Genomic DNA, 23,989 nt, shown 5'->3' with positions numbered 1-23,989 from the left:
TCTCCCTAAGACGCAGGAAAGGCATGATGTGGATATAGAAAATAGGCCGAGGGAAATTACATATCAAACCCTCATACTTTTTAAATGTTTCAAAATATGTGCAATTTGTGTATATTTCATACATATATCCCCTGAATAAGCAATGCAATTTTTGTATGTTTCATTCATATAGCCTCGATGTTGGATGAAATTATGGTTGTCAAAATCACGATCCTTGACGTAGTATCGTAGGATCGTACGATCCTAAGTGTGAAAAATGAGTCGGATAGTAGGATTGGGATCCGATCCGATCCTACATTCTCTTGATTTTCTTATCACTTTATCTCTTTTACTATTTACCAATTTACCGTTTATCATATTGTATTGTAACTTATGATTGATATTTTGAAGTTTTTGTAATTTTTGAACGAAAAATTGAATGAGTGAAATATTTTTCATGTTTTAAAACTATAAATTATAAATATGTTCTATTTTGTGGGATCTAAGGATCTCGATCCCAAACTTGCAAACCGAAAAACAACTCGATGTAAGATTTCGATCATGACAACCTTGGATGAAAGTTTCTAATAATTAAAAAATATTTATATTTTTAGATTGATTTTAAGCTAAAGTGAATTATTACTTTAGCTTAAAATCAATTTAAAAATATAAATATCTGAAACAAATAGTACAATCTAAATTGTCCGATTGAACAATTCAGTTATAACCAAATAGAGAACAGATCTTATAAAAAAAACCTATTTTTGACTTCAAATCTCTTGGATTTAAAAGGTAATGATTAGCCTATTTAGATTCAAATCTTTTAGACTTAAAGGGTATATGATTAGCCTACTTAGATTCTTATGTTTTCCGTATAACAAATGTGTCTTGTTGTAGAAATTTAGATAATAAGACTTGTCTAGCTTTATTTGGTAAGGACCTGTCATTATTTGTTTGTGACAACTTTGATTTTTGTTATATGAATCTGGGACATTTTTGTTGCTTGATAATTAACATTTTGTTTTTATTTTGCATGCGAAATCTAATGTCTATTGTCTAGTTTTTGAATAATTTTATTACAACATGTTTGATTAGAAGTAAACTTATTTTTAATTTTATGTGTTTATATGCTTATCATGACCAACATTTTGTTTATGTTTTGCATGTGAAATTTAATGTCTATTGTCTAGTTTTTAAATATTTTTATTACGATACGTTTGATTGGAAGTAAACTTATTTTTAATTTTGTGTGTTTATATTCTTATCATGACCTCTACATATCTATGACATATTATAAGGGATTTAATACAATTTACTTAACAACTTCCAACATAACAAATAACTATATTTAAAACATAAACTATAGAATACAACTTGTAGCCATAGTATATATCATATTTACATAATTCTAAGTAACAACTGTATGTCTTAATCTTCTAACAACCTTACCTTATTTTTTTCTTTACTATCTTAAGCATAAAACATGACGTTCTTTCTCTCTCTCTCTCTCTCTCTCTCTCTCTCTCTCTCTATATATATATATATATATATATATATATATATATATATATATATATATATATATATATATATAATGTGACATACCAAAAATCACGGCCAGAAAAAACCGGTTTCATTTATGCTTTTAAAATAATTTCAGAGTAAATCCTTTTGATTTAAAAGAGTTGCGGAATTTGTTCCCAAAAACAAAATTCGATAAAATGATATTTATCAAAGCATTTCATCAAGAGATGCATTTTTATTATATAATCAAAACTCAGGATGTCATGTTCCGATACAGACCATAAAGCATAAACGATAACATTACAAGTCATTCAAAAAATATATACATATACAGACTTGTAAACAAAACAACTCGATGATTCATCCATCTTATGCCATTGCATTCTCATTCAATACATATTCCACATAACAGATGAGGCACACCCACATAACACATATTTCATAGAGAATAAATCATATCTATGAGATAAAAGAAAGTGAATACACATTCACACACATAACCACAAAATTATACACGTAACATGTATTTCGTATAAAATACTTCATAATTATGCATTAGAAGAAAGTAACTACACACTCACTTGATCTGAAGATGATCGGGCAGCACTACGACTTATAGAAGTAGTATTTCTCCGTAGATCTGGAAGTTCACAAAAACGGGCTCCTCGCGGGCAGAGCATCGGCTCGGGAATCACACTTCTCGGGATTTTCGGGGATTTGGGACTTGCTTCGGGGCTCGGGAATATTACCGGGGTTTCGGGGTATAAATGGCACGCTAAACGAGGCAAAAGATGAGAGAAAATGGAAGGGTTTGTAAAAGAAAATCGGTTGCCTTCGCATCCCCTTTTATAGGGCTGATCCTCGGTAGTATGTTGGGCGTACGGGAGTTTTACGCGGGGCGTACTCCTCCAGAGGTGTCACTGTGTGCGTTCTCGCCTAACTTTTCATCGTTATAAATTCATAACTTTTATTTTTAGGAGGCCGGGGTAGAAAAACTTCGTTATAAATTCATAACTTCTTCGTCCGACGTCCGTTCTCGCCTAACTTTTCATCGTTTCGCTACTAACAACGAGATATTCGGTTCTCGTTTAGATTGTTTCGACTAAAAACAGCTCGATCTCAAATCGAGTATTCGGGATGCATACTGCCAAATCAAAACTTCAGAAAATCATAACTTCCTCATACGAAGTCAGATTTGGGCGTTCTATATATATTTGGAAACCCCGTTTCAACTGCTACAACATTATCCAAAGATATCAACTTTATTTTACACTTAAATTTTGACACTCATTTTATTCTTAATTAATCACATCACATAATTAAGCAATTAAGCACGAAACACATAATATTCAAATAATACGTTCTTATTATTTCAAATTGGGTTACAAAGGTTAACCTAGACTATTACATTGCTAAAAATGGCAAGCCTAGAAACACAGGTGTTACAATTCTCTCCACTTTTGAATGATTACGTCCCCGAAATCACACATCAACAAACAAATGCGGATAGCGACCCATCATGTCACTCTCCGTCTCCCAGGTGAGATTCGCCCCATTCGTGTGTTTCCATCGGACAAGCACTAACTCAACCATCTTACGTCACAACTTGTTAGTCTTTCGGTCAACGATTGTCTCTGGTTCTTCAATCAACCTTTTGTTCTCATCGATTCTTAACCCTGAAAGTGGAAAAGTGGAATCATGTCGGGAACTTCTCCCATGAACTTTCTCAAATAACACACATGAAAAGTGTTATGAATAGGGATGTCAACGGGACCAAACGGGAGCGGAAATAGCTGCCCCCGGTCCCCCGGTGCCCCCGGTTATAGGCTTAAAATTCGTTTTTTTTTTTTTTTTTTTTTTTTTTTTTTTTTTTTTTTTTTTTTTTTTTGCTAAACAACTACTTTGGTTTAGGCTAAAAAGCCTATTTTTTATAACTTTAAAATTTTAAAACATAATCTTTTAGAAACTAAAAAATTAAAAATCCAACATTACAAAATGACAATTCCAACAATTTTAAAAATATAAAATATGACAAATCCAATATTACAAATATAAAATACTTACATATCCAAATATATATGATCAATTCACTACCTCTTCAATATCCATTAATTGGTAACGCGAAAGTGAAACCTAACATAAACTTAAAATTAGAAAATTTATTTTGTATATGTATTTTATATTATATATATATATATATATATATATATATATATATATATATATATATATATATATATATATATTACATAAATAGACAACCGGGGCCCCCGCGGGAGTACGGGATGGAAATACCAACTCCCGATCCCGGTGACAAGCGGGGTTTAATTCTGCCCACGCTCCTACTCCCGCTCACGATTTTTTTTAAAAATTTAGTCCCGTACGGGATCGGGATCCCACGAGGGTTTTTGACATCCCTATCCAACATTACGAATTCAAAATTCCAAAACGACAATTCCATCAATCTTAAAAATATAAAATATATCAAATCCAATATTACAAATGTAAAATACTTACATATCCAAAAATATATGATCAATTCACTACCTCTTCAATATCTATTAATTGGAAACGAGAAAGTGAAACCTAACCTACACTTAAAATTAGAAAATCTATTTTGTATATGTATTTTATATTAAATATATATTTTTTACATAAATGTACTACCGGGGCCCCACGGGAGTACGAGACGGAAATACCAACTCCCTATCCCGGTCCCGAAAATAAACGGGGTTTAATTTTGCCCCCGCTCCCGTTTTTTCTAAAAATTTAGTCCTGTACGGGATCGGGGTCCCACAGGATTTTTTGACATCCCTAGTTATGAATTTCATTTAGTTCTTCTAGTAGTTCGAGCTTGTAAGCTTGGTTCCCAATCCTCTGAAGAACTTTAAATGGTCCAATAAACCTTGGACTTAATTTTCCCCTTTTACCAAATCTTATAAGTCCCTTCCACGAAGAGACTTTAAGCAAAACCGAATCTCCAACTTCAAAAGTCATCGATCTTCGCTTGTTGTCAGCATAGCTCTTTTGACGATCCTGAGCTGCTAACATTCTTTCCCTAATTATCTTCAACTTTTCAGCAATTTGATGGACTATCTCTGGTCGCATAAACTGCTTTTCCCCACCCTCAAGCCAACAAGACGGCGTACGACACTTATGTCCGTACAAAGCTTAATAAGGTGTCATCTTAATGCTCGAGTGAAAACTATTATTATAGGAAAATTCTACCAGAGGTAAATGCTCATCCTAGTTACCTTGGAATTCTAAGGTACATGCTCTTAGCATATCTTCAAGTGTTTGTATTGTTCGTTCGCTCTGACCATCAGTCTGCGGATGGTAAGCTGTACTTAAACACAACTTGGTACCCAATTCCTCTTGTAGACTTTTCCAAAATCTCGAGGTGAAACGGCTATCACGATCCGATACAATCGTTAACGGAACACCGTGAAGCCTCACAATTTCCTCCACGTAAGAATTTGCAAGCTTTTCCATAGACCATTTCTCCTTGGCTGCTATGAAATGCACACTCTTAGTGAATCGATCAACGACCACCCAAATCATGTCGTGACCATTCTTTGTTATGGGCAGTTTAGTGACAAAATCCATAGCAATGTCTTCCCACTTACCTATAGGCACAGACAATGGTTCTAAACTCCCGTACGGTTTCTGATGTTGTGTCTTGACTCTTGCACAAGTCACACACTCAGCCACATACTTTGCAACATCAAGCTTCATCGTCGGCCACCAGTAGTAGGGTTTCAGGTCCCTATACATTTTAGTGTTACCGGGATGAATCGAGTACATGGTCTTGTGAGATTCTTCCATCAGAAGATCTCTGACTCCTCCTGTCTTAGGTATCAAAATCCGATCTTGGAACACCTTCAGTCCATGACTGTTTATACCGAACACCAACGTTTTGCCCAAACGTTCCTCCTTTCGGTCATTCTTCTCAGAAGCTTCACTTTGAGCTTTCTTTATACTTTCTAAAATAGTCGAGACAACTTCAATTCTCAATGATCTTGGCCTTTTTCTTTCAAGATTGACTTTCCGACTGAGAGCATTAGCAACAACATTTGCTTTACCAGGGTGGTAAAGTATCTCACAGTCGTAGTCCTTAAGTAATTATAGCCAACGTCGTTGTCTCATATTCAATTCCTTCTGATTAAAGAGATATTGGAGACTCTTATGATCAGTGAAAAGTTTGCACTTCGTGCCATAGAGGTAATGCCTCCATATTTTCAAGGCGAAAACTACCGCTGCCAACTCCAAATCATGAGTCGGGTAGTTCCTTTCATGCTCTTGCAATTGTCGAGACGCATATGCGATCACCTTATCTCTTTGGGTCAGAACACAACCCAATCCAACCCCAGACGCATCGCTCTAAACAGCGAAGTCTTCAACTCCATCGGGTAGAGAAAGTATCGGTGCCTCGCATAGTTTCTTCTTTAGCTTCTCGAACGCTTCTTTATGCTTATCACTCCAAGCATAAGTAGCTCCTTTGTGGGTCAAAGCTTTTAATAGACTAGCGATCGAAGAAAAACCTTGGATTAACCTTCGGTCATATCCGGCTAATCCTAAAAAGCTTCGGATCTCCGTGGGACTTTTTGGTTGTTCCAACTTCATCACAGCTTCGATCTTTGCTGCATCAACCATTATTCCTTCTTGGTTGACCACGTGACCCAAGAATTGGACTTCTCGAATCCAAAAATCACATTTGGAGAACTTTGCATACATCTTCTCCTTCTTCAAAACTTCTAACACTTCTCGCAAGTGTTTGCCATGCTCTTATTGGTTTTTCGAATAAATCAGAATGTCATCTATGAACATTATCACAGATTTATCTAGGAATGAATTACAAACCCTGTTCATTAAATCCATGAATGCTGCTGGAGCATTGGTCAGTCCAAACGACATAACCAAGAACTCGTAGTGTCCATAACGCGTTCTGAATGCAGTCTTCTCTATATCCTGCTCTCTTACTTTTAGCTGATGATATCTTGACCTAAGATCGATCTTCGAGAAATAGCTCGAACCTTGAAGTTGATCGAACAGGTCATCAATCCTCGGCAACGTATATCTATTCTTTATCGTTGCCTTATTCAGCTCTCTATAATCGATGCATATTCTCATACTTCCATCTTTCTTCTTCACGAATTACACCGGAGCTCCCCAGGGTGATGAACTAGGTCTAATGAAACCTTTGTCCAATAACTCCTGAAGTTGCATCATCAGCTCCTTCATCTCCGTCGGTGCTAATCGATAAGGTGCTTTTTCTCTTGGCGTCGTTCCGGGTAACAAGTCAATACGGAATTCTACTTGCCGATCAGACGGTAATCCAGGAAGATCTTCGGGAAATACTTCCGGATAATCACATATAACGGGAATATTTTGCATCACCTTCTTTTCCTTCTTAGCATCGACCATGAATGCTAAGTATGACGTACACCCGTTGGTCAAACATTTTCTGGTTTTCATTAGAGAAATGATTCCAGAACTTACTCTGCGTTTATCTCCATACACCATAAACGATTCCTTCCCCGGCGGGTTTACTTTGACTATCTTCTTTCTGCACAATATCTCGGTGTCATTGGCGCTAAGCCAATCCATTCCCAATACGATGTCGAAACCATTAAGTTCTATAGGCAATAATTTCTCGTGGAACTTATTCCCATTTAAGTCAATTAAGATGTTTTTCATACGATGGCTAACAGGTACAAACTTGCCACTAGAAACTTCGACTAACAAAGCATTATCTAGTCTATCAACAGGCAAAGCTAGTTTTCTACCAAATTCATGCGATATAAAGGAGTAGTTGGCTCCAAAATCAAATAAAATTTGGGCAGGCAAATTGTTAACGAGAAAGGTACCTTCATCTTTAGCAGCTTCCAGTGTCATCTGGAATGCTCTCGCCTTTGGCTTTGGCGGAATGTTGAGTCTAGCTGCTTCTTTCTTTTTCGGACAATCCCTTGAGATGTGCCCCTCCTCACCACAACCATAGCAAACTTTCTTAGAGATGGTGCATTCATTGGCATAGTGCCCTGGCTTTCCACATTTGTAGCATGTGGCCACTACCTCACATTTCCCATGATGCTTCTTCTTACATTTGTCGCATCATTTAGCTTCGCCTCCACCTCCCCTCGAACCAGACTTCGGGAAATTGTTTTTCTTGTTGAAACCTGAAGTTCCATCGAAATTCCTCTTTTCACCAACATTTATCCTTTTCATACCCTTTTCTTTCTGTTGGTCCTCCACATTCTTAGCTGCTCGAACAACCGTTTTCAGAGTAGTTGTCGTCTTGACTGTCGGGCCAAAGTCGGCAGGCAGTCCATTGGCGAACCTCTCAATCTTGGAGAGTTCCATTGGTACTAGGTACGGAAATAACTTCATTTTCTCAGTGAACGCAGTAGCATAGTCATCTATGCTCATTCTCCCCTTCTTCAAGTTTTGGAACTCATTGTTCAGATCAATCAGATCTATCTCTGAACAATATTGCACCCTTAACTGTTCCAAGAACTCCTCCCATGACATTTTCAGGGCTTTCCCTCGTGGCATAGTATCTGCCAACAGCTTCCACCAACTCAAGACTCCAGTCTTCAGTTGTCTAACTGCGAAAACAGTCTTCTGTTTGTTGCTACAGTCGCAACTTTCAAATACCATCTCTATTTCAGAGATCCAATTCATTATCTCAACAGGCTTTGGGCTTCCAGAAAGACTTGGCGCCCAAGAAATTCTTGTACATTCGCCCATCCTTGTTGTTTCTCCTTTCCAGATCGTCCCTTCGTTCTCCTTGAGTCCCAACTTGACTCATAATGCGACTATTGTTCCCTTCCTCCGATTGCTCGGGAATCAATTCAGGTTCCTCAATAGGTATGATAGGTTCGTCCTTATTATTATGCAACATCTGTCGCATCTCATCCCTTTGTTCGGCTAACATATCCCGAATCATGGCTTGCACTCCAACCATGGTGATTGTTCTGGTGCAGCAGCTTCAACAACTACTTGTTGAATTACAGGCGGTTGATTCCTGTTCTCGTTTGCGTTTCCAACACCGCTTCTTGTTCTCACCATTTTTGATCTATACACCGAATAAGGTGAAATTTAGATTTTCATTCACGATAGATATTCAAATCATCCTTATCACTCCGAAAACGATTACATGCTAGTTCTAATATCGTAGACATGCGCTTAGAATCCTAAACACATAAACCTTCAGATCCGGTTGGCAACAAACCGTAGATCCGAACAAATAATATCATATATGGTAACATATAACATTTAGCACGTAAAAGCATTTTAGGCAACTTCCTAAAATTTACTAGTGCTTTTGTCTAAAATCCAACAGACACTTAACCTAAATTTCCACTTAGCATTCTAAGTTTAAGTCTAGAAATCCTAAAGATTCTTACTTCGCTTAAACTAATGCTATGATACCAACTGTGACATCCCAAAAATCACGGCCAGAAAAGACCGGTTTCATTTATGCTTTTAAAATAATTTCAGAGTAAATCCTTTTGATTTAAAAGAGTTGCGGAATTTGTTCCCCAAAACAAAATTCGATAAAATGATATTTATCAAAGCATTTCATCAAGAGATGCATTTTCATTATATAATCAAAACTCGGGATGTCATATTCCGATACAAACCAAAAAGCATAAACGATAACATTACAAGTTATTCAAAAAAATATATACATATACAGACTTGTAAACAAAACAACTCGATGATTCATCCATCTTATGCCATTGCGTCACTTCCACTAATACAAATAAAACTGAGTGGGTCAGGCTTGGGAGCCTGGTGAGCATATAGGGTTTTCAACCCACAATAAAGAAATTATATTTAATTTCACCAACCAACAATAACCTGATTACCCATTCCCGTTATCCTCACTTTACGTCCCTAAAACAACATCTATCTCAAGGGGCCTAATCTAGGATTTTCATCGGGATGGACATTACTGCTAAGGGGTTTCCTCAACAATAGATATCCTAAAGGCAACCATGAGGGGGATAGAGTACACCGGTGAACACATCGTTCACAACACCTACATGTTATGAACCTGCTAGCGTTCCACAAGACTGTCTAGAAGGAGTCTGTGGTCGTTATCCATACTCCGCTAAATAACTAGGTCAACAACAACAACATCGAGGCCTCTCATCTGTTTATCACACACCAACTATGTACCCATGTTCTACCCAACATATTAGTAGATAAAAATATATATTTTTATACATAGTTTAAAACCTGTATAGCATTCTCATTTAATACATATTCCACATAACAGATGAGGCACACCCACATAACACGTATTTCATAGAGAATAAATCATATTTATGAGATAGAAGAAAGTGAATACACATTCACACACATAACCACAAAATTATACACGTAACACGTATTTCGTATAAAATACTTCATAATTATGCGCTATAAGAAAGTAACTACACACTCACTTGATCTGAAGATGATCGGGCAACAGTAGTATTTCTCCGTAGATCTGGAAGATCTTCACAAAACCGGGCTCCTCGCGGGCAGAGCATCGGCTCGGGAATCAAACTTCTCGGGATCTTCGGGGCTTCAGGACTTGCTTCGGGGCTCGGGAATATTACCGGGGTTTCGGGGTATAAATGGCACACTAAACGAGGAAAAATATGAGAGAAAATGGAAGGGTTTGTAAAAGAAAATCGGTTGCCTTCGCATCCCCTTTTATCGGGCTGATCCTCGGTAGTACGCTGGGCGTACGGGAGTTTTACGCGGGGTGTACTCCTCCGGAGGCGTCACTGCGTGCATCATCGGCCCTCTTCGTCATCGCATACGAACTCCGAACACTCGAGTGGTACGTTGGGCGTACTTCAAATGAGTCCGGTGACTCCCCTTCGGATAATATCGGTTATAATAAATAAATTTAAATATTAATTATTTAATAAACTTTGAAAATTCATATATTCTTCATACGAACTCCGTTTTCAACATTCTTTATATCCACGCGTAGGTAAGACTACGCTCTACAACTTTCGTTTAGACTCCGTCGGCTAATTTTGACTTTATTTTTATTATTTATTTTTAGGAGGCTGGGAAAGAAAATTTTCGTTATAATACGTTCTTATTATTTCAAATTGGGTTACAAAGGTTAACGTAGAATATTACATTGCTAAAAATAGCATGCCCAGAAACACAGGCGTTACATATAACATCCCAAAACTTATAGTAAAACTTTTTGATTTTCAAAACCGTTTTCATAAAAACCTCAAGTCAAATAAACATTGTTTTCCAAAGCATCAAACAATCAAGGTATCAATACATCTCTCAAAATATCAAAATCCATGGGATGATATGCATGATCACGTCTTCGTCTTTCCCTGATCCTCTAAAATATGGTGTACATACAACCCTAGAAACCTTAGATCTATGTTTTCTCTATTATACATGCAAATTTGATTTTCCAAGGTTCTCAACCTAACTAGCAAGTTATGGGGTACTTGTAATATAAAAACCTTAGTAGAATAACATACATTTTCTTGTGGTTGATTGCTTGGAGTTTTAAGAGCCTAGCACCAATAATGTGGATGCCTCAAGTGGAATCACAAATCACTAAACCAACTTGGAAACTTGAGAGAATAGTATGCACTTAGTAGTAATTGGCCACCCTTTCACACACACTAGTGTCATTTCATGTGCCAAATACCTCTTTATATAGTGTGGAGGATTAGGGTTACATTCATGTAAACCCTAATACCCATGACCTTTCATTTCTATAGGATCCATGGGTTAAAAACTCTATGGACTATCCATACAAGCTTAGCCCATCCTAAATGAACTTGGCCCATTCCACATACATACATATATATATATATATATATATATATATATATACACACACACACACACACACACACACAAGAGTCCATATTTAATTAGTTCATTTTGATCACTAAATTAATTCTAAATTAAGTTTTAATCGATACTAATTAAATAATATGATTTCATATTAATATATTACAACTAGTAATATATTAATAAATCATATATACACTATTCTCAAAAGATTATCCATATAAATTGTTTCGGTGAAGTGCAACCCAAATGGACCATGCCGGGTCGGGTCAAGTACGTACCAAATATAGTTACAAACTTAGACACCTTATCCAACAGTTAATTGGGAGCCTGAGGCGCACGTTGGGCGTACGAGCTGAGTACGCCCCGCGTACTCATCAGATGGACGTGGACTTGGACATTCTCGGTATTGGGCCATAGTTTGGGCTTCCATTGTTTGGGCCTTGGTGGGCCATAAGACTTCTGTTTTGGGCTATATTCTAGTATATTGGGATCCTTTGGATTTAGGCCAATGATGAGTTTTGGGGCCAATTTGGAAGATTGGGCCATATTTGGGCCTCTTTGAGTAGTTGGATTGGGCCTTGGTTTTCGGTCAAGCTAGGTAAAGGGTAAAATGGTGTTTTATCCTTGGTTGTTAGCCAAGTCGCTTAGACTCTTGATTATGGGTTGAAATCCAATTATAAATTGGATGTTTTGATAGTGTGGGGATTTTCCGGACCAACAGTCATAGATTATTTCGAGAGGTTCAATAGCTAGATGTGAGTTTCCTCACTGTGTTTAGCGAGTCGAAGGCACTAATGTTGCTAGATGTCTGTGTGACTCTTGCATGTGTTATGTGCTTATATGCTTACCATACAGGAACCGATGTTGGGCGGGGCCCGATAATTAGTATGTATGCTATTTATCCTTCTGATTATTGCATATGTGTTTATCTGTTATATGATTATATGTATACCGAGCGGGGTCCGATGATTGGCAAATTTGTATACCGAGCGGGGATCGATGGCGGGCGCAGCCCAATGACGGGCGCAACCCAATGATGGACGGGGCCCACTATATGTTTGATATGTATGGTATGTGGTATTTTAGGGAACTCGCTAAGCTTTGTGGTTACGAATTTCAATTTATGTTTTTAGGTAATTCTGGTTCGAAAATGAAGAGCCCAAAATGATTGCAGTGCATACACCGCCTCGTTCCACATTTTATGATCACTTTGATGTTTTATGATGTAGTTGATACACTTTGTCCCACCATGGTTTTATGATGATGTTTTGGATAATAGTTTTATTAATTTTAGACATGAAAATTTTTGGTCTTACTTTTGGGACGTTACAGCCTCAACCCAACCACAACATGTCGACATAAACATTTAAACAATATCAAGCAAACACAGGTAATCATAACAAATCTACATGCATATCATATTGCTACAACACAACAACATCCTATACCCAACGATACATAACATAATCAAGTAGGGGGACCTTGGTGCCTTAGACCCATATGCCCGAGATCAAAACCGACACCATGAGTGAAAAAGGTCCAGAGAATGCACACAAATAAAATGATGAGACTTGCTTGCTGAATCCACCCTCCAGTTCACATTCTTCTTCTCATCCAAACTCAAAGTTCGGATGTTATAATATCCATTGAACTGATGTGATACATGTACATATACATGTAATGTATATGTCATCAACAACACATGGGTTGGCTTAAAGTTTAGTGAGTAACAATATATTAACCCTTAACATAATGCGCAAAGTGCATAACAACACATTATAAAGTACAAGAATACCAACAAAATGGAATGATACACCACATGGATGCAATAAAATGAATATAACACCATGACAATTGACATAACTGTTTCAACTTGAATCTTAATTAAGCTAAGATTTACTTCAGAATAATCCGTAAGTACCACATTTGTATAAACAAAAGAATGATTCTCAAATTGACACATCATTTGTATACCATATTAAATAATGGTTACAGGTTCTCAAACCGTTACACATATCCTAACCACTACTAGATGTGAGAACTAACAACACATACCAAGAACTAAAGTAAATAATATCTATCACTACAACTTGCAATCATTACCACATGTATTATCTAGTGAAATAGGATGATAAGAATCATAAAAGTCATTAAACATATATGATAATGTATACAACATATATGATATATACTACTAATTACTTTTAGTTACTTACCATAATAACCTTTTTAAAAGTATGAATCTCCCCCCTTTTTTCTTATATACTTCAAGAACCTAAAATTACTAACACTATATGTAGCCACTGAAACCTTTGAACCACCATTTAAAAAATGGAGGGGCAATGAGTAATGTTGTAAGGAAGTGGTTTCCGATGGAGGTGTAGATATGAGACGAAGACCGAACAACAAAGTAGATATCCACTATAGATCGGTGTCAGAACATATCTCACAAGATGATGGTAGGTGGTGGCGATGAAGTAAATCTCACGAGATAGGGTGGAGAAGAAGGCATGGTGCAGGTGTTTTTTTTTTTTTTTTTTTTTTTTTTTTTTTTTTTTAAGTTAGATTTAATTAAAAAAATATAAAATAAATTAAAAATGGCCAACAACAATAGAAACTAAAACTATAAGGACCTCTTGAGCCATCTAGTATACCAAGGACGAGTCTCTTCGTGGTTTAAGTGATCACTAACCACGAATGTAAACACCATCCTCAATGTTTGTGGTAGTTAGTAGTCGTGATCATTTGTGGTGAAAAATCAATTTGTTTCTCTCTCTATCACTCTCTACATTTTAATTAATTAATATTTTTTATTTTAATAATAAAAGTATAAGAGAAATATATTGGTGTATCCCAAACTTTTAATAATCAAATCTAGTGATGATTTAACACCCACTATTATAATGGTTAGTGATGAGTATAACAGATGACTTGACACTACTAATAATCAAATCTAATGATGATTTAACACCTACTATTATAATGGTTAGTGGTGAGTATAACAGTTGATTTGACATAACTACTATAACGGTGATGGTTTGACACCCACTATTATAATTTTAATAGACCCAAATAATTAAAACCTCAATTTGATAAATTTGAAAAAAAAAAACATTTACGAAAGTTTGTCTTGATTTTATTAGAAATCCATTAAAAACAAATACGTATATCCCAAATACGAAGACAACGACTCGGTTACAGCCTAGAGGGCTAAGCCAAGGCTCGATGTTGTATCATGTATGACATGTCACAAACATACGCCGTTACCGCTAGGTCAGTTATCGTCTTCAGCGATTCTCTATGTTTTTGCCGAGATGAATTCATGATACGCAGTGCAAAATTACTTAGCCCTGCTAGTAGTTTAGGAAAAGATGGCGCACACTATAAGGTTTCTTCAGCTAATTAGAGCTGGAACAACGACAAAATCTCTCGCGTCAGTTCTTCCTCCTCGAATTCCCCGTAGGGCATTGATTTTTATTCTGTATTATATTGCCTTATGTTATTGAACATAAAGTTTGAATCTATGTAATCAATTTAGTTGATTCATGTGCTGTTTTTGTTTATTTGTTGCAATTTTAGTAAAATTTCAACCGTTCAAGAGCTTGATGGAAAGTTTCGAGTCAACATCTGGACGATGCACTCGTCCCTCGATCATCGACTGGAAGTTGCACGTGCAGAGATATTTTCATACGACGAAATCGTGTAATATAGGTAAGCTTTTGACTTGTTTGAATTATTGGTTACAACACAATGAATCGAGAGTGATTGGAAAAGGTCAGTTAGGTTTACTTTAAGTTCGGAGATTGTATCACCAAAGTTAAATATCGTAGTAATCGGCAGTGATATATAATCACTGAAGTGATTTTCATCTTTGTGAAGTATGCATTGCTTTTACACTAATCATGTTCTAAATGCCTTAAACCTTCCTTCCTTCCAAACTCAAACTTAACATATTACCTTTTATCTACAAGTTATATGGTTGTGATTCTTTTCTCAAACGATATTGTTAAATGTGAAGTTAAAAAAGAACTTAACTGACCTTCACAGGTCAAATGTGACTCTTCATTTGGGACATATGCAGTACAACTTATTAAACTGTTATGTTAAAATTCAATAGAAGGGATTAATATGTATTGGTCTTTAGAACTCAAGAACAGGGATGCAACAACTTTATGTGATGCTTTTACATTTCTCAAAATGCTTCTTTTAGTTATATTGTTTTTGGAGCTTGTGGTTCTTGATACAAGATTGTTTGTCAGAATAAAGGATTCTTCTTTGCCATGTGATCTTGAAGGCTGGAAGCAATGCCTAACTTTTTTGTTGAGAAATTATTTGTATATGTGCCTGTTATTTTATAAACTGTTAATCAGTCTGTATCCAGATAATATACTTCACAGTGGCATAACATCTCTTGTAGCTTATCATATTTATCAATTTGAATTTAAGTTTTGATGGAACCAAAGGAGTTGTTCTATGCTAATTAGCAGTTTCATCTATGGAATAATCAGGTCATGAATTTAGCATGGGGAGGCTATTAGGTGTATCAGCTGTACTAGGATCTTTCTTCCTTCGGCCACGCTTTGCACATTGTATAGATGGTAAGGAGCTCATTTTCTTCTTGTTTTGTTACATAGAACATGACAAAACACATTGTACTGTGCAAAAGACGAGAATGCCCTCCTCATCTTCATCATAAAAAATACCCCTCAAAAGTTTGTCCAGTCCTGTCGCGTATAATAAATGTAGCCCCCAGAATTTGAAAGACCTGAATGGGTTAAATTATATATATGATACTTGATGTTGAAGGTTATGCGAGTTCAGTAGATGATCATAATAGCATGGGGATGTTGGGTGAATCAGAGAGCGATGATAATCCACATTATTTTATGATATTTGCAAAGAAGCTGATGGTGCCAATTGCTCTACTCTTAATTGTGTGGATGAATTGGAATTATCCGGTTGCTCTTGGAGTTAAAGTGGTGCTCACTCTTCTCAGCACAAAGCCCAGCCCTTTCTCAGTTTATGTATTCATTGAACAGGTCAGTATACTATAGATACATCATAACTCCATCATCATTGCATGAAAGGCTGCATTTGTTATATATCTGAATAAGGGTTTTAAAAGCATATGCGTGACCACAAATTTACAAAAATATATTGGGTATTTTGTATACATACTAAACCCTAAATTCCGAATAGTCATGCAATTTATTTAAAAAAAAAGGAAATTGATGGAAAAAGCAACACACTTTTACTTTATTTTTACCAATATTGGCAATGTATTTTTTTTACTCATGAAAGCAATGTACTTACATTTTTACCAATAATAGCAACATAGTTACATCATTTCACAAATAATAGGTATATGTAACCCATAATAGCAATGCACTTTCATTTCTCAACCAATATTAGCAATATGTAATTACCTATATTGATAGCAAAATGCAAGTATGTAACTATTATGTGTAAAAAACATAAGAATGATGATGCTAATGTGGTAACAACTAGAGTCCATTGCTTTTATCGGTTAAGAAATTTACTTACATGTAAACAATATGTAACAAATAAAGTATAGTACGCCTCCATTATGTGTAAAGAAACACAGTACATTGCTATTATCTATTAATAAATATAACTACATGTTATTATGGGAAAACATATAAGTACATTGCTATTTTGTGTAAAAAATAAAGTGCATTGGCTCTAACTTTTGATTCTCTCACAATGTTTCAGTTGCAACAACAATACAGGGGCCAGCACCCCTTCTTACACAAATTCAAGGTCAGTACACGTTTGTTACACTGAGAATGAGAAGGGCATCTACGTAATCTGCATAGACAAAATATCGAGACTTTTTAACATTTTTTTGTCCCATTGACATTGGCGTTAGTCTGAGTCCGAGAATGGCTGCCAAACACAGTACAACCTGTTCTGTTCTGTTATGTTCTGTTGATCATGAATCTATTTTGCAGTCATTATATGCGAAAAAAGTGGAGGTTGATGATTACACGGTGTTGTGTATCGCAAAGGTTGAAATAGGAGATCAAAAGTATACCCTTCTTGGAATCCTGGGTGGCTGGTGGGTTTTTGAAATGACATCTTTGAGGAGTGCTCTTTCTGGATTTAGGACCAAAACCTTAGAAATACTACAAACTGCTGTAAGTAGTGACTCCTAGTTATTATATAGACTTATAGTAATAAAAAGGTTCATAGTGTGAAATCCGTATTTTGGACATTTAGAAATCCCGATTATTTGCCCACTTTTTACATATATGGAATCGATTTCTTTTTTACAAAAGAACAATACAACCATTGATGGTATTATTCCGGTTGAAATTGCTTTTTAATTTTTTGTTTTTTGTAGCCAAATATATCCAAATTTTAGTGTTTCTATTATCTTTTCTTCTTTTATGTGTTGTGACATTGAGGGCTGACAATGGGTGTCCCTGTCACCTACCCCTAAAAAATAATTGAAGGTAGTGTTTGGTATGAGGTAATCGAAGAGGGAATGAAATGGAGCATTCACCTGAATGAAAATATCCTGTTTTGTTTGGTTTGGTTGACTCAAAGGGACGGTATTGAAGCATTCTCTGTGGAATGTGATTCCTTTCCTTGGGCTGATTTTCATTCCATGGGGGAGGCGGCAAAGGTGGTGGTTGAGTAAGAAACATTATATTAGGGTTAGAACTTATAAGATGTTTCCCAAAACCAGAATGTTATTTTGTTTGTCTTCTAGAAAAATTGGCCATGCAAAACTTTTTATAACTCCAGTCTCTTAAAAAACAAGTAGTCTTTTGTTTTAATGCTTGCCCTCCAGTCGACATGCGTACATAAGAAATCTTTTAAAAAACAAATAGTCTTTTGTTTTAATGTTTGCCCTCCGGCCGACATGCATAAGATATAATGCAAACCTTTTTCTAAAAAGCAAATAACACTCGGAGAGTCTTTTTTGCAAATTTTTTACGTGGATAAATAAATGTTACGTTTATAATGCAAGCTTTCAGAATAACGTGAAATTTGCTTTGAAGTCGTATCTTGTTGTTTTTGATTTTCTATTATAAATTGTTTTTCACTTATAAATAATAAGTAGTGCTCGAGTTGTTTGTTTAATCTATCGTTTAACCGATTTATTAGAAACTAGGTGTGTGTGTATATATATATATATATATATATATATATATATATATATATATATATATATATATATATATAGGGTTAGGTTCATTTGAGACCAACTATATTTTGTGAGACCGTGAGATGCATTTTTTTTATTTTTTTTGTTTTTATTTTTTTATTTTTTTTAGTTAATTCATGTTCCGAAAATAATATTTAAATTTTTTTTTTGATTTTTCCATTTATTTTGCATTTTAAAATTATTTTTAGAATATGTACAGTGTAATATTCTATTTAGAATATTTCACGTATTTTTCAAAAAAAATAGAATTTTTTTTTTATTTTTTTTTAGTTAATTCAAGTTCCGAAAATAATATTTAAAAAAAGAATTTTTAGATTTTTCCATTTATTTTGCATTTTAAAATTATTTTTTAGAATATGTCAGTGTAATATTCTATTTAGAATATTTCACGTATTTTCCCAAAAAAAAAAAAAAAAAAACAGAATTTTTTTTTTTTTTAATTTTTTTTATATTTTTTATATTTTTTTTAGTTAATTCAAGTTCCGAAAATAATATTTAAAAAAAGAATTTTTGGATTTTTCCATTTATTTTGCATTTTAAAATTATTTTTAGATTTGGTCTCACGGTCTCACAAAATTAGAATGGTCTCAAATGAACCTTTTCCGGTTAACATTTTGTTTGGTACCCGACAAGAGAATGTGATCCCTCGAGATATTCGATGGTCCAAGCATAGGAAGTTCAAAAGTCTCTTTGAAATGCGTTTATTGATGTTGAGTGGATATGATTATTTATGTAAATTGTAGCACCTGGTTTCCGGTATGTGAATTTTATTTGAGCATTGCCCTAATTTAGCCTTAGACTCGGCGAGTCATAGGGTCCGACTCGCCGAGTAGGGACGAGACTCAGGACACGTTTTAAGTAGGCGACTCGACGAGTCCATATCCTGGACTCGGCGAGTCACCGCTGCGGGATGAAACCCTAAGTTTCAAGGGTTTGCACCCTATTTAAACTCTCATTCCGCCCCAACTCGTCCCCATTCACCCCCAGAACTCCCCCTACATCGTTTTCCCTTGTTTCCTTGAGAGTTTGAGGTGTTCTTGGTGTGTTCTTGAAGGTTTTGAAGAGTAAGAGGAGTAGATCAAGAAGAGGAGAAGGAGATCAGCCATCCTTGTGTCATTTCAACATTTCCTTTGAGGTATAACCCGTTTTCCCCTTGATTCTATGCTTAAAACTTCATTTGGGTCCTCCTTGGTCATTTCCCCAAGTTTGCATGTTCATTATATGTCGTAATAAGGCGTTTGGCCTTTGGATCTATGCAAGATTGAGCTCCAGGAGCTCAGATCTGTTAGCTTTTTGGCCCCATGAGGCTTGTTAGCCCTAGATCTACCCTTTTGAGACATTTTGAGCCTTATAATCCATATTGGTGAATATCCACACGTAAAGTTGGAAACTTTACGTGTGATTCGTGTCCTAGAAGTCCAGATCTATGAATGGCATGGACTGGAACCGAGCAAATCGGTATATTTAAGGAGTGCATGGCGACGACTCGACGAGTCGCATAGGTGACTCGGCGAGTCTGGTCGCGAGTCACCGATTTGGTCCCTTCTTCATGTATCGAGTTGTGCCTTGAGTCACAGGGGGTGACTCGGTGAGTTGGGAGCTGAACTCACCCATGTTAGGACTCGGCGAGTCAATGCCCTGACTCGGCGAGTCCAAGGCAATCTTCATAGCTCAAGAACAGACTCGGCGAGTTGTTCATACAACTCGGCGAGTCTTAGCATAAAGTGTTCATCGGATGAAGATGAACTCGACGAGTTGTTCATACAACTCGACGAGTAGGACGAAGGTGTTGAATGGCAGTTAGAAGGTGAACTCGTCGAGTCATAGCCTGACTCGACGAGTAGAACCAGGGACCCAGGACATCGGTTTGCTAGGGACTCGGCGAGTGGTGATCCACTCGGCGAGTCGGGTCAACTGAAAGTTGACTCCAGCTTTGGCTTAGAGCTAATCCAGGGGTAAAATGGTCATTTTACCTAAAGGACAGTTAGCAGTGTTTGATTGAGTATGTCGTGGAAATTGCAGCCGGAGGACTCCCGGAGCAGCAGCAGCCAGTTAGTTCCCGATCAGTTCAGCAGCTACTTTGAGGTGAGTTACCTTCCAGTAGCGGTGGGTCTAAGGCCACAATGCCGACCCACCAGTAGGAGTTGTATGATAGATGATTGTCTTTGTGATATCATCTAAGTTCGCTATTACCTGACATGTTATATGCTAGCATGATATGCTGTATGTGATAGTAGTAGAGTTTGGTTGTTCGGACCGAAGGGTAGTCAGACACCCCAGATACGTTTGACAGTATGTGATGATATGTATGCATGCTGGCTTGTTATGTTATATGTGATCGTAGTAGTAGGGGTGAAATAGTACCCGAGGATCGGTTGTTAGGACCGATGGGTAGTCAGCACCCCAGAATGGCTTGACACGGGTAAGACGGCACCCCAGAATGGCCGTATGGGTAGGTCGGCACCCCAGAATGGCTGTACCGGGTAGTCAGGCACCCCAGAATAGCCTGGCAGTATATATGTTATGTGTTTGTATGGTATGCGGTACGTTGGGGGAACTCACTAAGCTTTGTGCTTACGTTTACAGTTTTGTTTTCAGGTACCTCTGCATCGAAGGGGAAGGAGCCGGCGCGGTAGCGGCACGTCATACACACACTCTTCGGTTTCCGCATTTATGAGATTTACTGGGATTGTACTATGATATTTTGATGGGATGTACGGTTTGGCTTTTGAGAACATGGTTGCAATGTGTTATGGTGTGAACAAACAATGTTTCTTTTTATTTAGACAATGTTTTTATTTATTAATGTTTTCTAAAGTAATATCTTAAAAATGAAATTTTCGGACGAAAAAAAATTGGGTCGTTACAAGTTGGTATCAGAGCCCTGGTTTGAGGGATTCGGACGCGCCTTCGGGAGTGTTTGGACTCAAATCGAGGGATTGAAAGATTTTTCCAAAAGAAATTGTTCTTTAAAACCCGGAAAAGAGTCACGAGAAAGAGTAAAGTGTGTGACGTGCGCGACCGGCCGAGCTCAAGTAAGTATTCCCCATAGTACCCATACAAGTTTATGTTATGTTTATCAGCTTTATGAATATTGCATGCTAGAATAGGCTAAGGATCTAGGAGTGATGCCTTATGTGCCTGTTTATTTGTTACAGCTTATCGAATATTGCATGCTAGAATTGAGTAGACAGCAGTAGGGTAGCCTGTTTAGGTTATGCCTGATAGTATGAGCTTAGCATCCTATGTTGAGTGTCGTTTCTTGTTCTAAGAACAGTTTTGGCTTGAGTCTGTTTTTCCTTATCCGAATGCTGCTTGCTTCGTGCTTGGTGGGATTCCGAGTAATGGGAGTGAGCCATTAGGTAAACACGTCACACCACATGTAATCAGGGTTGAATAATCCCAAAGTGTTGGAACTGACCCTATTGAGCAGCTCTTGTTTGAGTCCAACCGTTGTAGGGACGGACCTTTTACTTGAAGGATTATCTAATCCTCATCACATGTGATGGTGTTTAGGTGGTGGCTAACTGGCATTATGAGGAGACCTACAGCAGCTGAGGACCAGTTGTATTGAACTTGAGTTTTCCCTGGGGCAAGCCTAGGATGAGAATAACAGAGAGTAGCAGTAGTAGAGGGAAGTTGGTGGAGTCGAGGAATTCCTCGGAGAAGGTACGGATAGATGTGGAAGGTAGTATGGGCCCGTACTACTGAAAGCAGAGGATCCGTACCCGAGCCGAGGAAGGCCAAGACGAGACCAAGGAACCTGTAAGTAGTTGAGATCCCTCAGAAAGTAGCAGTACCACTAATGATTATTATTGATGTTTTGCAGAATGGTGGTACTTCGACCGAGACCGACAGATGGCGGGTCAGGAGAGGGGTCAGGTTCGGGATCTGGCACCGAGCCGATTGAGGAGAGGCTACGTGAGTTCATCACGTCGGAGATCACTAGGGGCATCCTTGAGACGACCCCCATCATCTTTGGGTCGATCAAGGAAGGGATCGTGGAGATGATGGAGGATCGCCTACGGGCATTCAGGAGCGACTTGGCCTCTAGCCAGTCAGGATCTCGCACACTGTCCTTCAAGGACTTCAGGAGCAGTGGTGCGCCGGATTTCCATGGGGTGAAGGACCCCATTGTCTCCAGGCGGTGGATTGCGGATATCGAGTCCGCCCAGTTGATCAGCTTCTGCCCCGAGGGGTTGAAGGTGAGGTACGCAGCAGGGTGTTTACGGGACCGGGCCCGAGATTGGTGGGAGTCAGTGGGTGACTCGATGGGAGCCTCGGCTATCGAGGCAATGACCTGGTCGGACTTTGTGGCTAGGTTCAGGGCAGAGTTTGCGCCAGCGGTCGAGCTTCAGCAGCTGGCCAGGGAGTTCTTAGACATGAGGCAGACGACAGAGACCGTGGCGGAGATCACCGCCAAGTTTCGGGAGAGGGCTTTATTGGTGCCCCAATATGCAGGTGACGAGGATATGAGGAGGACTCGTTACCATGATATGCTACGAGATGACATTCGGGAGCATGTTAGCTTTTCGGCTTGCCCTACCCTGGACTCCATGATTGCCAGGGCTAGGGAGAGAGAGATAGATTTGGAGCACATCCGGAAACGGAAACTTGAGGATGGGCAGGCATCGGGGGCTTCGGGGAAGAAGCCCAAGGGATCAGATGGGAGGCCGAAAGGCCAGTCGGGACCGAGCCGCTGCAGGAGGTGCGGCAGGCCGCACGAGGGGGCGTGCAGGATGGGATCGTCAGGCTGCTACAAGTGCGGCAAGTTTGGGCATATCAGCAGGGATTGCACTGCTCCTGCGACCGTTATTCAGACATCGGAGTTGCTGTGTTTCCACTGCAACCAGAGGGGCCACAAGAAGGCCAATTGCCCCATGTTGACAGCTTCAGCGCCAGTGAAGGCGCCAGCTCCAGCGACCCTGCGGATCACGGATGGCCGTCAGGGCAAGGCAGAGGCTCCAGTGGTAAGGAGTCGGGCATTTCAGTTGACTGCCGAGGAGGCACGCGCCGCGCCCGATGTGGTGACGGGTATGATTCCTTCCTTCTACCTTTTATTTTACGTTGTTATGATATTGATATGTGCTCCGTGTGCATACATGTGTATTAGGATCGTTCCATGTGAACGGCATCCCGGTTCAGGTATTGTTCGACTCGGGTGCATCCCGATCGTTCGTTTCTCTTGCTCTTAGCAAGAGATTTCATGAGACTTCAGGCGAGTTAGATTGCCCGTTAGAGGTAGAGATTGCCGATGATCGATCGGTGCGAGCATCGATGGTGTTTCGAGATTGTGTCCTGCGACTGTTTGAGGAGTGTTACCTGGTAGACTTGGTTCCCATTCCATTGCGTGGGAACAAGGTGATTATTGGTATGGATTGGTTGAGCCCTAATGGGGCAGTGATAGATTGCGCACAGCAGCTAGTGCGAGTCAAGACCCCAAGCGGGGGAGAG

At 38.1% G+C, this 23,989-nt stretch overlaps 1 protein-coding gene across 1 annotated transcript; it reads left to right on the top strand.

Moving 5' to 3' along the window:
- Positions 1-14,536: 14,536 nt before the first annotated feature.
- LOC145044185 (uncharacterized) lies at positions 14,537-21,010 on the top strand. The gene is made up of 8 exons (XM_078993027.1): positions 14,537-14,799; positions 14,920-15,051; positions 15,849-15,938; positions 16,147-16,379; positions 17,074-17,121; positions 17,313-17,498; positions 19,590-19,670; positions 20,558-21,010. The coding sequence occupies exons 1-8, from the start codon at positions 14,712-14,714 to the stop codon at positions 20,714-20,716; spliced, it is 1,017 nt and encodes a 338-aa protein (XP_078849153.1). The 5' UTR covers positions 14,537-14,711; the 3' UTR covers positions 20,717-21,010.
- The last annotated feature ends 2,979 nt before the right edge of the window (positions 21,011-23,989 follow it).

The sequence above is a fragment of the Lactuca saligna genome, chromosome 4, assembly GCF_052625555.1.
Source record: "Lactuca saligna cultivar CGN05327 chromosome 4, ASM5262555v1, whole genome shotgun sequence".
Lineage (NCBI taxonomy): Eukaryota > Viridiplantae > Streptophyta > Magnoliopsida > Asterales > Asteraceae > Lactuca > Lactuca saligna.
Note: the sequence above shows the minus strand (reverse complement) of the source record. Positions and strands in the feature narration are given on the sequence as shown.